Source organism: Pavona decussata, unplaced genomic scaffold (assembly GCF_977016875.1).
Source record: "Pavona decussata unplaced genomic scaffold, jaPavDecu1.1 SCAFFOLD_156, whole genome shotgun sequence".
In the NCBI taxonomy this organism is placed as follows: Eukaryota; Metazoa; Cnidaria; class Anthozoa; order Scleractinia; family Agariciidae; genus Pavona; species Pavona decussata.
In genome coordinates, this window is record NW_028145568.1 from 2,847,176 (window position 1) to 2,863,837 (window position 16,662).

General features: G+C 38.4%; 1 protein-coding gene across 2 annotated transcripts in view; it reads right to left on the bottom strand.

Moving 5' to 3' along the window:
* Positions 1 to 7,952: 7,952 nt before the first annotated feature.
* The window catches only part of LOC146465289 (uncharacterized), a 38,939-nt gene continuing 30,229 nt past the window's right edge, over positions 7,953 to 16,662 (bottom strand). For both annotated transcript variants that reach the window (XM_085128631.1, XM_085128632.1), the window contains 8 exons: positions 15,295 to 15,534; positions 14,405 to 14,587; positions 13,794 to 13,883; positions 13,103 to 13,255; positions 12,356 to 12,535; positions 10,752 to 10,883; positions 10,111 to 10,296; positions 7,953 to 8,124 (listed from right to left, as the gene is read on the bottom strand). In XM_085128631.1, the coding sequence (XP_084984757.1) occupies positions 8,075 to 8,124; positions 10,111 to 10,296; positions 10,752 to 10,883; positions 12,356 to 12,535; positions 13,103 to 13,255; positions 13,794 to 13,883; positions 14,405 to 14,587; positions 15,295 to 15,534 (1,214 nt within the window). In that variant the 3' untranslated portion in view covers positions 7,953 to 8,074. The remainder of the gene's footprint in view (positions 8,125 to 10,110; positions 10,297 to 10,751; positions 10,884 to 12,355; positions 12,536 to 13,102; positions 13,256 to 13,793; positions 13,884 to 14,404; positions 14,588 to 15,294; positions 15,535 to 16,662) is intronic.

Sequence of the window (16,662 nt, forward strand, 5' to 3'; positions counted from 1 at the left end):
GGACATCTTAAAATAATTTTTTAATAACTTGTATCGATCTGTCTGTTCGAACAATAACCACGATTTCCAATCTCTAATGCCTAACAAAAGCTCGTACAGTACTTTACCTGTTAATCAGATTATCCTGTAAATGTTCATGAATGTGAACGTGTTGTTTTTCCGGATGGTGTGTCGTACTAATGTACCGAGTTCCACTGCAAACTCAGACTGATTTGGTTGAAAAACGAGAAGAAACATTCCACAGCGTTTTCGCTGTTTGACTGACAATAAGATATAAAATTAATTCAAATTAAAAAAAAAATAAAAATAAAATTTAAAAAAAGCCAAAGCTAGCATTTCTTAGAAGGTGACAATTAACCAATAAATTTAACCGTATCAATATCCTATTTTCTTCCACTTCTTCTTCTTTTTTTTTTTTTTAAAGCCCCATCCGCCGTCCGCCATCCGCCCGTCCGTATCCTTGTTTTACAGAGTCCCCTCGGTTCCAGACTACTGGAGAGGAACTGAAAGTTTGGACTGCTGAGCTGAATGTGTGAATCGCCGAAGTGAATGTTTGAATCGAGCCACTGCACAACTACATTGTGAGACTATGTTTGAATTTATAATCTGGATTTCATATCTTAAATTAAAGTGCAGAATGTTTCAACAGCAGGATTTCAGCATTTTCTATCGAAATTGAACGCGGAATTTATGGTGTGGTGTTTGAGTTTCAGGATTTGATTGAAGAAATACACGTTTGGATTGAATGATCAAATGTTTGAATTGAAAAATGGCATGTTTGAATCGACGAAATGCATGCTTGAACTGAATGATAGGCCAGGCAATACAATGAATGCATGTTTAACTTGAAGAATGGCATTTCTGGATTGAAGAAAAGGGTGTTTGGATTGAAGAATCGAATGTTTGAAACAAACAATTCCATATTTGGATTGAATGATGGAATGTTTAAATCGACCCATTCCATATTTGCACTGAAGGATTGAATGTTTGTTTTGAAGGATCGAATGTTTGAATTGATAGTTTGAATTTTGACACTAAAAACGCGCCATATACACCATACCCCCAGTCATGCAAACGTCTGTAAATTTTTCATTTTTCAACTTACATTTTCTCAGCCGAAATTACACCTGATATGCTGAAACTTTGCAGGGTTAGTAAAGTAGAAGTGCTCTTTCTAGTGCTGGTATACGTTTTTAATTTTAACTTATTTGAATTTTCAGTCGCCATTTTGGAGAAAGGTCTATTAGCAACCTGTTGCATACTTTTGTGGCCATTACAGAAATGAAAAGTAAAAAAATCAATTCATAAACCGTAGATTATATCCCATACTACCACGGTAGTCCTTCAACAAGACCCGACCATAAATCATACCTCTCTGCATCCACCAAAGTGGTAAGGTGTTATAAAAAAGTGACCTTCGAATGCAGGTCCACACAACAAAAACGACTAATTAGAGCTTTGTAAAAAGTGACATTGAAGTATTTTTGTGTGGCTTATGACTATGCGGGGAAAGCAGATCTCAGCAAGTGCTATTTAAATCCAAAAAGAAAATTGGGGGTAACCACGGATTTTTCAGAGATAATAAAGCAACAATTATTCTAAAAAAAAATAGCAAAATACAAAGCAATGTATGGCGTATTTACCACATTGAAGCATAGTCACCCCAAATTTTACTTTTTGGATACCAAGAGCACTTGCTAATTTATGTTTTCTTCGCATAGTTTTAAACTTCGCAAAAACATCCCTGTATTAGTACGCACCCCCTATAGGAAACCCGAGTATCTCGAGATGCGCGGAACGGACGCGCGGTAACAAAAGAAGGCACCGTCCTTAATATAGTAACCGCTCTCTAAGTAATGGGAATTAATTTCAGGGTCCGGCTTTGACCACTTAATTCAAGTTGGAATATTTTTAAGATTCAGTTCTGCTTTCTGCGCCTGTCTCAGTTTCCGGCGTATCTGTTTCAGAATATCCCAACTTGTGCTTGATCCAGTACGTCTTCGACGCTTGTGAACATGCTATTCAGGTACCCTGCCATGGGATCATCAAGAAAGGTGGAAATCCATACAATCGTACTAAGCCAAGTGCTGTGGCGAAACTGCACTCTGCAGTTTCGGATCAAAAACCCAAGGCAGCATGTCATCACGTCGAGGAGATGGTGGGCGGGATCATGAACGCAACAAGTCTATCTGATCTGCCGAGGAACAGGGACCAAGCTAATTACCTAAGGAGGGGGTCATCGGACAACAAGTCTGACGTTGACTCTTTAGTGATACTCCTTGAGCAATGTAAACGCCAGCAGTTAGGGAATTTTAAGACTGCTTTTGTCCGTGACGTTTCCTGTGCCCCTGAATTACGATGCGTCATGTCCTATGACCACCAACTTGCAGACCTTGTAAGGTTTTGCACCCACCCCGACAGCTTCGGAATCTTCGCCGCCGACCCAACTTTTAATCTTGGAAAATTTAACGTGACGGTGACGACCTACACTAACTTGTTGGTTGTTGATCGTTAGACAGGCAAACACCCAATGTTGATTGGGCCTCTCTTTATGCATAAGAAGAAAACATATGATGCCTACAATTACTTCTTTTCAAAGCTCGTAAGTCTCAACAGGGAAGTTGAAAATGTATTGGTTTTCGGTACAGATGGGGAAGAGCCTCTGTTTAAGGCAATGGAGCGCAACATGTATCATGCTATTCATCTTAGATGCTTTGGTCACTTCCGGGACAACTGTAATGAGAAGCTGCGCACTCTACCTGTGGCAGTGCAAAAAGAGTTCCTTGATGACTTGTTTGGACGCCGCGTGGATAGTACTACTATGGAGGCTGGTGAGTGAATATTTACATTACATTATTAGTTTCAAGCAGCGATAGGTCCTATTGAGTCAGAGGCATCATCAATTAGCAAGCAAAACAGTGACATTATAGATGATCCAATGCTAAATCAGGTGAGAATCACTGACTATTACAAACAGAAATCGAACTTCTGTGAAAATAGACTGTTTCACTATTTCAACTATCATAAAACCCTTCCCAATGACAAAAACGTAGTTACAAAATGGTGACATACTTTTATCCCGACTTTAATCTGACTTGATTTCAATTCCTGAAACAGGACTTTTGGATGCCGACACAGAAGCAGAGTTTGAAGCTCAGTTGACATCGCTGAAGGAGGTGTAGGATGCGCGAGAGAAAGCTCATTTACCTGCCGGAAAAAAGCCTTCTTTTCATGACTATATTTCGAAAAAGGTAACATAAATTTTCCCTCAATGCATTCCAATAAGCCTTTTCCTTACAGGTTTTGTGGTAGTGACCTTATGTTAAGGAAATGACCTCACTCACTATTAGTTTTGGACTTAGAGAGGGGGGGGGGGGGGGGGGAGGAAAAGATTGCTAGGGTTGTGCTGGGGAAAATCGCACCGGTTGGTCTGAAAACAAGATGCCCGGCTAATGGCAATAACACGGAATGCTTAATGTAGCCCCAATTATTCCCCATTGTATGTTTCGCAGATATTTAAAAACTATCCTCCCTTGGCAATTGAAATAATTGTCTGAATGGTTTTATTCAGATATATTGCATGATACTTATCGTTGTCTTACTAGGAATCATACCAGAAATAACTCTGCAATAACGTCATGACCCCACTGAACTGGTCTGGCCTCCTATAGCTCTAATCCTTCGCGTTGATTATTCGATCTGTTTTTGAAAGCGGAGATTCTTCGCTGTGAACTCTCCCAATTTCCACCGTTTCAACTGTCGAGTACTACCTAGAAGTTATTTTTTCGATTTACTGCTTGAAAAAGGTTTCTTTTCTCTCTGAAAACGGCAGATCAGAGTCTTAAATTCATACATGTGGTCGCCATTGAACAAAAACAACTTTTCGAAATGATGACTTGCTTTGACGTCACACAAGTAGAGATAAGTGGATCCCCTCCCTCGTGATATACGCGGCGATCATAGATATTGATTGGGCTGTTTTTGTTCAAGACAATCAGAACAATAAATCCCTTCTGGGAGAGGGTAGAATTTGATTAAGGTTTAATGAATAAATCAAATAATGATTTGACGTCACACAGGAAAGGATGAGTGGGTCCCCTCTCTCGTGATATGTGCCCGAATAATAGATTTTGATTGGCCTGCTTTTGTTGAAGATAATCAGAACAATACATCCCTACTAGAGGAGGACATATTTTAATGCATAAATTAATTTTTCGATTTGTGACTACGACGAAGAAGATACCTGACCGAAGCCTAGACGAGGCCTGCCCTGCGGGCATTCCGTGTAATGAGTAAAAAGTGGGAGGCAAACCCATATAAAAAATAACGGAGTACCCCTCCCCTTTCTAATAGGAAATAATTTCTTTTACAACTTTTAATTTCACCATTTTATGGGTGTGCACGCCCTTAGGAATCGGCCTTTGTACTAAAAACCCTGCTTTCATAAATAATAATAATAGTAGTAATAATAACAATAATAATAATAATAATAATAATAATAATAATAATAATAATAATAATGTCACGTATGTGCTTCACGCCCCACTTCAGCATGTAACTTAAGCATGTAACTCTTTTCCTTTACGTGACGCGTAGTATAACGAAATGCGTAGGATAATAACATTTTTACAATTCAAGTTCGTTTAGAACTGCTCACCAGTTAAGTAAGGGTTATTGGCCTGGAACGAGGGGATATGTGCATAACATTTTTTAATGGCAGCATTAGGCAGTGAGATTTCAGCCGTAAAGATGTTTTTCTCAACTGTTTTCTGAACTTTGGATTATTCACACAACAATTTGTATGAACAATTGCTTTTGTCTGCTAGTATGCGTGGTAAACATGTTTGTAACTCTTGCATAATCACTGCATTCAGTACACTACACGTGGTTGAGCGGCTGCTGTTAAATTTTGGAAATAGTGTGCAGTCGGCTATCGTTCCGTGTGGAAACAACGATGAGCGATTGTTAAGATGAAGTCTTTTTAACCGAAAACTTCTTACACTGTCATTGCTGAACGGATTAGTGGTCGTATTCCTGCAAATGTAAAGAAAGCTACCAGTGGGACAGTACGAGTATGGAATGAGTGGTCGCCGATGAAAGAACCTCCCTTCCAACTAGTAGTCAACAAGAAGATGAGTTTGAGTTTGTTGTTGCGCCTGTTTTTGAATTACTAGTAGTAGTAGTAGTAGTAGTAGTAGTAGTAGTCGTAGTAGTAGTAGTACTAGGAGAAAAAGTTATGTTGTTAATTTTTTTCTTTAATAATAAACGATTAAGAACTCGTTGAAATGTTTAAGATTACTAATTAAGGGGAATAAGTCGAGCAGTATATGGCGAGGGGGGGGGGGGAATATATATCCCCCCCCCTCGTCATAATCCCCCCGCCTCAGCTATTGTTTTCAGCCCCGCCCTCCCCTTTTACAACCAAAGCCGCACCCAGTTTTTCAGACAGTTAGTAATTGACAGGGGCTATTGAATATATTCAACCGAAAAGAACAAAGGAAACCGAGCCAACTGAAAAATAAGCCTTTTTATTTATTTAGTTTTTTAAGGATACCTTCGCGGGTGTCCTTCACGAAAAAAAATATTCGCGCGCCGTCTTAAATGCAACAACCATAAACTATATATTAGTACAAAGCTAATGAAATGTACTATCTGGTAAAAATTATTTCGCTTTGATTTTTTCTAGCTGTAAGGAGAGTACGTCCCAAAAGACCAAAATTACTGATGTCTCTTTGAGCGAATTTATCGGGTATGGAATTCGACCGCAGAATCAAAACTACTGCATCATATCAATCACAAGGCATTCATCTTCAAAACCATGTGAGGTTTTTTCAATTTTCGTATTGGTTGCTTCGCAATTTTACTGTCAATTTTGATGATCAAAAACTTACCGATACGTTTTACGACGACGGCCATTGCGGGAGATCAATTTTACAAAACGGAAATCCCTTACACGGTTTATTTTGCTCGGTGTCTTGGGAATCTTCGAGCCAAATTTCAAGGCAATCCGTCAAATCCTTGTACCGTATAAATTACTTTAAAGAGAGCACACTCGCGTAAAAACGAAGTAGGTTTTTCCCGCTTCTAAAGGTTTACAAACATTTCACGCCCTTGCTGCGCCATATTTCAATACTGTGGATGCCACTGATGTCGAAAGCCAATAGAATTACAGGAGACCTACTACTAAGTCCCCTGAGATTACTGGTGTCGCGCCGGAAAATAGTTGAGTGCGTGACTGCAGCTCTATTACCAGTCAGAATTTCTCGGATTTCCTTGCGAAATGCCGGGCAGAAAAAATCTTCGAAGAAAAGGAAAACTGCAGTGGACTCCACTGTGAGCCCCATCGATCCGAAAGAACAGCTGCAGGCAGAAATGCGGTCACTGGGGTACGTTGAAGGACTATTTATATATACCATTATCCATGCGAATAAATTGCCGTCGCAAGCTTGCAGTTCAATATCCGAACTTTTCTGCTTTGCAGATTTGATGGAGATATTTTCACTCGCAACATGGAGGCCAGCGTTGAGCGCAATATGTGGGGAGAGAAAGGGCCTCAAAGAACTCGATATATTGAATATCGTACCTGGGCTTATGCGCTATGCGCTTATGCGGTTTTGGCAAGAGTTTTTCGCCATCCTTCATCGGAAACTTTCTTCTTCTTTTTCTTAGGACCAGTTTTCTTCTTAGTTTTCAACCATGGACTCTTTTCTTTCTTATTTCTCGCCATACAGGATACGCAAAACGAACACAAGCGAATAAGTGAACAAACCACAAGTTGCAAACGTAAACAAAAGGAAGAGAGGCGACATGAAATGAACGACTCCGGATGTTTTACCGCGAAAAACATCACGGGAAGCCCTGATGCTGATACATTTTAATTGGCTTATTGCACTCTGGCTGGTGATAGAATTTCATTTGAAAAAACGTTTTTGTTGATAATTCGCGCCCGCCTCAAGATTTGAAATATTTTTTTTTGAAAATGAAGAGCGAGACTAGTAATGTTTAATTTGGCCTTTAAATTTTTTTTTGGCAAAAAAAACGACTCTCGAAGGTATCCGGTAACCTTAAGTTCTCTGCCCTATCTACCTTTTTTGAATGCCAAACACGTCTAAAGAGGATGGGAGGAGGGGGTAGCTAAAGGCTGTCCAGACGTTGCTCTGCAACTTTGTGCCCTTTTGTATTTGGAGCAACTATTGCTCTTGTTTTCATCTTGAACATTTTGTTCTTTCATAGTATTGTTTTGTCTTTCAGAACAATTTTAAGAGCCTTTATAAATGTTATGTCGAACGCTGATGACGTTTTAATTTGCACTTCGGTGGAAAACAAAGCAAAAAAAAAAAAAAAAAATAAAATAAAATGGAAAAATGGGCAAAAACCGTGCTTCAAAGTTTAGGTAACATGTTCTTGACTCCCTTTAGCCAAGGCGTTAGCTTAGCGAAAACATGCTAATTCTAATAGAAAAATTTTGGCACAAGGCAACAAGTTACTAAAAAAAAAAAGACAAAAAACGGTGGATATCTTTTAACGACGGTGCCTACTAAAACAGAAGTATTTTTGCACGGTTTATGACTATGCGAAATAAGCAGATCTTAGAAAGGGCTATTCAAATCCAAAAAGAGAATCGGGGGTAGCCACGCTTTTTTCAGAGATAATTAAGCAACAATAATTCCAAAAAGCGCCAAAATACAAAACAAGGTATGATTTTTTTTTCCAAAATTGAGGCTTAATTATCTGTGAAATATGCGTGGCTATCCCTAACTACTTTTCGGATTCCAATAACCCTTGCCAAGGTCTGCTCTTCCCGCGTAGTTAAAAAGCGCGCAAACATATCTCTGTTTTAGCTGGCAGCGCCAGTAAGAAACCCAAGTCTGTCGGACCATCCATGCGCAGAACGTATGCGTAGTAGCCAAAGGGAGGGGTACGGGCTTTAATGGAAACTAAAACAAGAGACCTTTTTTTTTATTCGCGTTGAAACGGCTTTATTTCCCACGCTGTTTACCTTATCTTCCAAGCAAATTACATGGTTGTTCATTTTTATCTATCAGCTAGGTTAAATCCATGTAATCTTTATTGCTTAAGCTTGGATCGAACGACGGCGGCGGCGACGGCGACGACGACGTTTCCCTAAAGAAAATAAAAATGAATAAATAAATGATGGGAAGAGCAGCAGACTGACAATAAATTGTACATAAAGAGCACTCAGTGCTGCTGGCAAGATGTTTCTGAACGTTTGAAACAACGAAATATCTAGTCATTCAATCAATCAATCCATCAATCAATCAATCAATCAATCAGTCAATCGATCAATCAACCAATCAATTAATCAATTGGTCGGTCGGTCGGTCGGCCGTCGGTCAGTCAGTCACTGAGTCAGTCAGTTAGTCAGCCAGTGAATTAATAATTAACGAAATAATAACAAAAAACAACAACAAATATGAGCCTCATTAAAACGGCGACACGATAATTTACAAAAAATCGTGAATCAAGGCTAACCTCTGGATCAGACAACTTTTTAACAATGGGAAAATTGCTGCACACTTTCAAGACAACTATATTTAGTGGCAAATTGTCACCTATTTATAGTGTTACTCTGAATGGCCCACAAATAGATTTGTTTTAATGGAAATGTTACAGTAATGGTTCAGTTTTGTTAAAAATAACCCTAATAGTACAGTACAGAAACTGGTGTAAATTATCTTTGACTGCGGATGGCTAGGATTCATATAGATTGCAACTTAGCAAAAATTAAATTGGCCATTTTCCTGAGTTCTTCCTGTGTATTTTGGAAAAATCGCAACAACCGATGATTGTTTGTTCTTTCCAGGCGAAAGCACTTCTCAGTGTCTAGAGTAAATTGATGTTAGAGAAAACGTACTTTGACAAACATTTAAGCAGTTCTGATATAAAAAACCCGAGAAATCTCCGTGACAGTGCCCATTTAAGCATTACTCCATGAGAGTACGTTGGATATGACGTGACAGATAGCATAACTTCATGATCCCATATCTAATAATCGCTGGTAGAATAATCCTTCTAGTAAATGCAACCTAGAAATATTGCTGTTTCGTACTTTTTTCATTTTTTAAGAACGACTTGAAGACAATTTAAAAGTAGCTATTTCTTGGGAAGGGTGTAATGGCTGTTATCCCATGACATCCCATGGTTCATCCCATGATTCAGTTTCAAATAATGGTTGATAAGTTAATGAATCTTGCTTCAAATGTTGATAATTTTGTCGCTTAGTTATACTCGATTGAAAGATCCCTGCTGTTCTAACAGAACGTAACTTTTTATTTAATCGGGCTTTGTCATAAACATTGTACCTTGTTTGGGCCTAAACTGTGCCATACATGTATGTTTCATAACTGGATTTTCAAAGGAATATCCAGCCACGATACACGCATTCCATTTGGCAGAACTGATCCGACCAGTGAGTTCACGAATGGAGTGTTTGTTACATTCTAGTCCTTAGTTTGCTGATTTGAAAAATATCTACTGCAACAGCCTTTCACCAACTTCCATTAAAAAGTTACCAATTTAGTGGACCAATTCTGACAAGTGGAAAGCCTCCCTTAGGCACAAAGGAAAAACTTGAAAATGTACGCCCGAGTTTTTCAAGTTCTAATCATTTCAATTTGGTAATCCAAAGACAGCTTTTAGGGGCCTTAAGTACGACAGCCTACTTGTACCACGTAGCCGAAGTGTCTAAATACTTAATCAGTGGTCGGAGCGGCGTTCAAGAAAGAAAGTGATCGAACAATTTACCATCATGTACTCACGGATTGCAAAGAACTTGAAAAATGTAGTAATAAATATTTCACATTTCTTTTTTGACGTGTAAGGCAAAATATACCAAATTTATAACGAACGTGCAGTGCAATCGTTTCGCTGATTAACCTTGTTGCTTTGTGACGTTTTTACCGCCGTTAAGTTGCCATGATAACTGCTTTATTTCCCTAAAAACAGTTTTAGTTGTCTGTAATAGTACCTTGGTGGTCCTTGATGGATTGATACTGGACAATCATTTTTTAACAGATAGTCTGTCATCTCCAGAAAAATACGAACAGCTAAATACCCGAGAGAGGTATTAAAAGAGTTAGAGTTACTAACCGATGCTGAAGTCGAATTCCACGTTAACTTTTATGTACTTGGTGTCCGAACCAAATGCGTTCTCCACCTTGCACTCATACGAACCGTGATCGTGTTCCATCACCTTGGTGATGATGTACCGAAGACCAGCTTGATTACCGTCCTTATCAAGGATGTATTCTTGCTTCACTGGACCACCAAAACCCTCTGAAATTAACGAAGGGTTTATTATTTTCAGAACATACAGTGATTGGAAAAAAATATCTTAATAAGTTAGAGGAATGCCTTATTCTTTTACCGATGTCCGAGAATGTGATATAAGGACTTTCTATTGATTGTGAAAAGGTGAAAAAATTAAGCTAAAAAAAAAAAAAAAAAAAACAATCCGGAGAGGAGGGGGGGGGGGGGGAGGGGGGTTCTATATGTCTCCTTGTCGCAATATTTGGCTCTTTGATCAGCCTTTCATTTTCTAGGTTCTTTCACAGAAGTCTGTGGTTTAGAATGAAACTAAACGACATGATGCGAAGACCAGTAAAAGTAGATTAACTGAGCAAGCATATGAAAATACTACTACTACTACTACTATTACTACTACTACTACTACTACTACTACTAATAATAATAATAATAATAATAATAGCAAAAAAAAAACCACACAACACCTGACACTGGAACCGTTTTCATGATGGTAAACGTAGGTAGCGGCAGACCATAACCGTGGCATTCAAACTGAGTCTGTTGGTTTTCTGTGGCGTTGGTAGGATTCGGTCCAAACTGCGAAATCATCGGTGCTCCTGTATTAGAAAAATTCAAATTGAAGCTATTGATAAGAAAGTTTCTACGCTTAAAAGGTAATTTAAAAACGTTTTTTTGTGTGACCACTTAGAACTAAGGAAGGGTTAAGATATAGTTTCTAAATTTCTAGGAATGTTGCGTAACCTGCAGGCAACACGCGAGATGCTTAAAGAAGTTTATCGTGCAAAGTACAATGGGTTTTTGCAACAACTGTTTTTGTCTACTGTTATGCAATCAACACGCATGACATATTCATTGGTTAGAGTATGATGTAGAAATAGGGCAGAAAATATCAGTACAAAATAAATATCAATCCCATATCCAACGATGATTGCAGCTTACAGCCAAATTCGTTGTATCACGCTGCGCGTTTTGCAAACGCGATTTTGCGCGTTTTGCAAAAGAAATGTTGGGTTTTTGTGTTGTGTCAATCATCTGATTGGGGGGCAGGGTTATGCAAATAACAACGGAACGCTCTCGCTTGAAGGGTGTTTTCCTGCTCGCTTCTTAACCTCCACAGGGCGTAACTAAGGTACACGACTCAGCAGTGAATACAAATTTCTCTAAAAAGTCGCGTGCGCACCACACTAGAATTGAAAATGCGATTTAAAATCTTACGAATCTGAAATAATTAGTCACTTCGCTTGATGCCATGGCAGCAGGAGTTTGAGTACCTATTTTTTCCCCAAATTTGGATTTTTGTGCCTCTTTATGAGAAATTTAAAGTTTATTCTTTTAACTTTTACATATTTACACGTTTTCGATTCCTTGGTTTTCGTGAACCTTAAAACTAATTTGGACGAATTTTTACGGTCTTAGAGATATCGAGAAATTCAAGATGGCGGTTGTGAATAGCAAATGACTTGGTTGTCACTTGAAATGACGTCATCAATCAATTTCATGGACAAAGGAAACAGTTTTGGACATAATATATACTCTCCAAGTCTCATTCTCATTGCCTTAATGGCTAAACATGGTAAGACGCCACCGAACTAGTTCTTTTATATAATTTGCAAAACTAAGCTTTAGGTTTAAACCTGTGACCATTGCAATAAAAATGTAAATCAAAGAATGCTTCGAAAGGGAGTTTAGGAGGTTTGCACTATGTAAAAAAAAAATCCCTAAAGAAAAAGCTAAAAATATTCAATTGAATTAAAAAAAATCTCATGTTTACAATTATACAAAAAAGAACAAAATTAAAGAGTGAAGAAATATTATAAAATATGTATAAATACTACAATATATTCAAAAACGATCCTAAATCACCTTTAAAAATTGTAACATTTGTGGCCCCGACGAACCGGTCAGGGAAATCGCTTCATTCGTTAACGATTCTTACAAAAAATGAACTTTTATAACAGTTACAGTTTATATTCCTTGAATTTCAACTTGGAGTAAACGCAGTAAATGCTCTGATCCTGTGAGGCTTACTAAATAACAGCGACAATAATAACACAAGTGGCAAGCTTACCTCCACAGGAAAGAGAAGACGTTGATCCTGTAGAAATGGTGGTGGTTCCATTGGGGCATTTCTCGCAAGTCTTCTGGCCAGTTTGGCTTTGGAAAGAGCTTATTGGGCAAGCCTGACATGGCGAAAGGTTCGCAGGGATATCAAATCCCGAGGTAGAGAACTGACCTTTAAAACATTGGGCTATGTGCGAAAGAAACACGAGAGCTAAGAATTTTGCAAGAAACCGTAAAAAAGGTTAGAAGTAACTCACAGCACGCTTTCCCATGCTCATTTTTTTTTTATATTCATTCATACACTTGCTTGGAGAGAGAGAGGAAGGTGATCGCTCAAGGGGTGGGGAGGGGGGTAGGGGTGGTGGTAAATGGGGTCAGTTAGTACGAAAAATTGCACAGTGCCCCTGGAGGTATTATTAAATAAATTAAAATTCTGGAGGCTACAAATGTTCCCAAGGGCCTCAGGACAAAGTCTAGATCCCTGCTATTCTAACAGAACGTAACGTTTTATTTAATCGGGCTTTGTCATAAACATTGTACCTTGTTTGGGCCTAAACTGTGCCATACATGTATGTTTCATAACTGGATTTTCAAAGGAACATCCAGCCACGATACATTCGTGGTGGTAGGGGTGGTGGTAAATGGGGTCAGTTAGTACGAAAAATTGCACAGTGCCCCTGGAGGTATTAAATTAAAATTCTGGAGGCTAAAAATGTTCCCAAGGGCCTCAGGACAAAAGTCTAACGAAAATTACCGGTGCAGGTTTTCGATCCTTCTACCAAAGTCGAGCTGTTGTCAGGACATTTGGTACAGCTCAAAGATCCCTCCTGGCTGCTTACAAAGCCAATGGCACAGTTCTTACAAGTCTTTGTGTCCACATCGTAGTACATTCCTTTCTGGCACTTAACTGTGGGCGAGAAATACATATAAATAAATACTTTAACGAATGGATGAATGTTCTCGTGAGCAAGCAAGTGAACGAAGGAACGAACGAACGTACAAAGAATGACTGAGTGACTTACTGACTAGGCAATTAAATGACAGACTGGACGACTGATTGACTGACTGAATAACTGACTTTCTGATTGATTGATTGATTGATTGATTGATTGATTGATTGAGTGACTAACTGAGTGACTGACTGATTGAATAGTCGGCTGACTTACCGACTGACTGACTGAATGACTGAATGAATGAATGAATGGACGGATTAATGGATGAATGAATGAATGAAAGTGAATGAAAGAATTACCGAATGAAGACTTATCCTTACAACGGAGATAAGATTGCTCTTAAAACAAAGAAAGATAGAGTGCACCAAAGCAAAGAAAACTGTATCCTGACATTCGACAAATTACTTGTTATCCTTGAGACTTTGCTAAAATAAGCGTTGGTATACAAATGAGCCGAAATATATCGGTTTTCATACAAGCCAGTGTACTCACCACAAATGTTTTCCGGTGTAGCAAAACCTATAAATCCCTGTTTAACATAGGTAGTGCTACAAGAGTCGTCGTTCTCTGGGCTTTTGAAATCTAGGAAATTAATAAGGAGGATATTGATGAGATAATAATAACCAATCGGTTTTGATGGTGTGGTCTCAAGATTATAGAACCAAAGTAGGATTCTCACCAAAGACATCAATAAGGGGAAAATTCAGACCATATGCATGATAGTTCATAACAATCATTATCATTATCAACCGCATCGATTAAACAACAACAACAACGGCACCGTAAACAGGCAACATTTGAAAACTGTTCAATACAGCTTCTCTGCGTGGTGTTTTTTTATTTTGCCATTTGTGAGCGCCTCGCTTACCCTAAGATCATTATCTCCAACGACATTAGCATCTCCCGACCAGCCCACCTAAATCAGCTGTAAGCGCTGGCTTATAGTGATACTAACCACTCAGTACAAAATGTACTATAACAACAACTGAAAAGCAACGACGACGACGACTACGACAACAACAACATGACAACAACAACAACGGTATTCACATTTTTCAAATAGTGTATATCACAAACTTTGCAACAGCAAGAGTAATGCTTACCAACGCAATCTGGAATTTCGCCATATCCTGGGTCAGAAACAGTTGGATCGCACGTGAAAAAATAACCCAACTTGAACATCTTCTTATTTGAATTGCAGGTTAATTGGCAAAATTTGTTTCCGTTAAAATCAGTGCACGTAAAGTTACCATTTTCGGGATCAGGTGGTAAATCGCATTGCAGTTCTGTTAATACAAAATTACAAAATAAGTGTGGTAGACGACATGATGAAATTGCTAAACTTCTGCTCTGACGACCTGGATCAAAACGAGCTCCTCTTTGAGTGCAGCAAAAAACAAAAATAAAACAAATATAAAAAAAAAAAAAACACAAAAAAAAACCAGTTTATTCTGTTCAACCTTGCCTTCAGTTGAATGCTTCCTCCTACCTAACGTCAAGCCAATTAATGCTATGACAAGGAAGCTTCGAAAGAATATAGTACGTGTCCGAAGCTGTTTCCCGTGAGGTCCACAAGGTACAACGATGACCTCACGTCAATTACGTCATTTTTTCTGTACAGTCGCTATCTTTCATCTGTTATGTTGAATTTCTAGATTTCTCTACCGTCCAACAATATTTAAAATTTTGGCGGTGAATGAGAACGGTTTCAATCACTTATCTTAAGTGACCGATCACATTAATTAAAACCGTAGGATAAACAACAATCACTGATCGTTTCTTATATGAAAGCAATGTTTGTTTACAAAATAGTTTATTATAATTGATGAAAATCGATTTGGAACAATTTTAAGTAACACCCGTTTAAAAGAAATGCTAAGAAGTTCGATTGTGAAATTTTGAACTTACTCGATCGGGAAGGTATTTAGCATTTTAACGAGACCAACGCCATTTAATGAATGACCTTTTGAGTAGAATAAGAACAGACACTTACTTTTAACATTAACTTTGAATTCACATTCTGCTTGATTATTATCAGCATCCTTGGCCGTATACCTGACATTGGTTGAACCTGTATCAAACGTGTCACCGGGATTCTTTGTAGCTTCAACGTTGGTGACTCCGACGTTGTCGGTAAACGTAGGTGGTATCCAGGTAACCGTTTGGGAGTTTTGTGTTGTTGTCACGAATACTCCCTCATAAGGACAGCTTGACACTTTAGGTGCTTCCTTATCTGTTGTTAGTAAGACAAAAACAAAAGCAAACAAACAAACAAAAAAACAAAAAACAAAAAAATAATCTAAAACACATAAACACCAAAAGAAAGGAGGAAAACGATTAACGCTAATCCAAAACAAAAATTACCCGAAATCTCGGGAGTTTGAGAAACGCACCCCAATAGGTAGTTAGGACCACCCGAATGAGCTACCAGGTTCAAAGTGCAAATTCATGATAATAAATAAAGGTCAAGTAGCTGAAACGGGGATTAATGCCCTAGCTAGGTTTATACATGTATATGATGCTATATTGACCAAGCGTAAGGTCAAGATGGTTGGATATTGGCTATTGTCGAAACAAGAACGAGGCTAATATTTAACAAGCCTGGTCAAAAAAGGATAATATGGCTTTAACCTCAGTTAAAACTACAAAGACAGCAAAAAACTGTTCTACGCGAACAGAAATTGCTTTCAGCTGGCCGGCCAGCGTAAGATTTGTTTTCAGGGACTTAGACAAAATGAAAAACTATTTTCATGAAACGCGTTAGCCTGGCTTCTGATTGATGACATAATCTGCTCCAAGAAACTCTACATGTTTCACACAATATATCTTTGTGACTATCTGTCTTATGTCTCCTCTTATGCTAATAATTTGGTTGAAGCAAAGACCGAGATACAACATAAGCCGGGGCCTCTGTTAGAAAATGACTCGGTTACCGTTAAGAGCTGAAACAACTGAAGCCTATGAGCCTTCCGCTCCAGCGTTGTACGGTTCTTGAGCAACTGACCGGGATATCACCCGGGAACATTCCATTATATACATGTTACCTTATGAATTTGCAAAGAAAGATGTTCGACGAAAATTCCGGCTCAAAAGAACATTTAAGTATGAAATATATTTTAAGAATTATTCTGTCTGTATTTCTTTTGATATTGTTATTGTTTGTGTTTTCTATTTTTGTGGAGGGCCATTTTGTAAACTACCGGGTCACCAATAATCTGTGGCCATACTCATGAAGTCTCAAATGTTCATTCATTTAAACATTAAAAAAAAATTGATTTTGTAATTTGGTATATTTTGTGACTTGACGAAAATCTGGCTTTGGTCGTCTTTAATTCCCATCAAAGCCGTGACAAGGTGCACC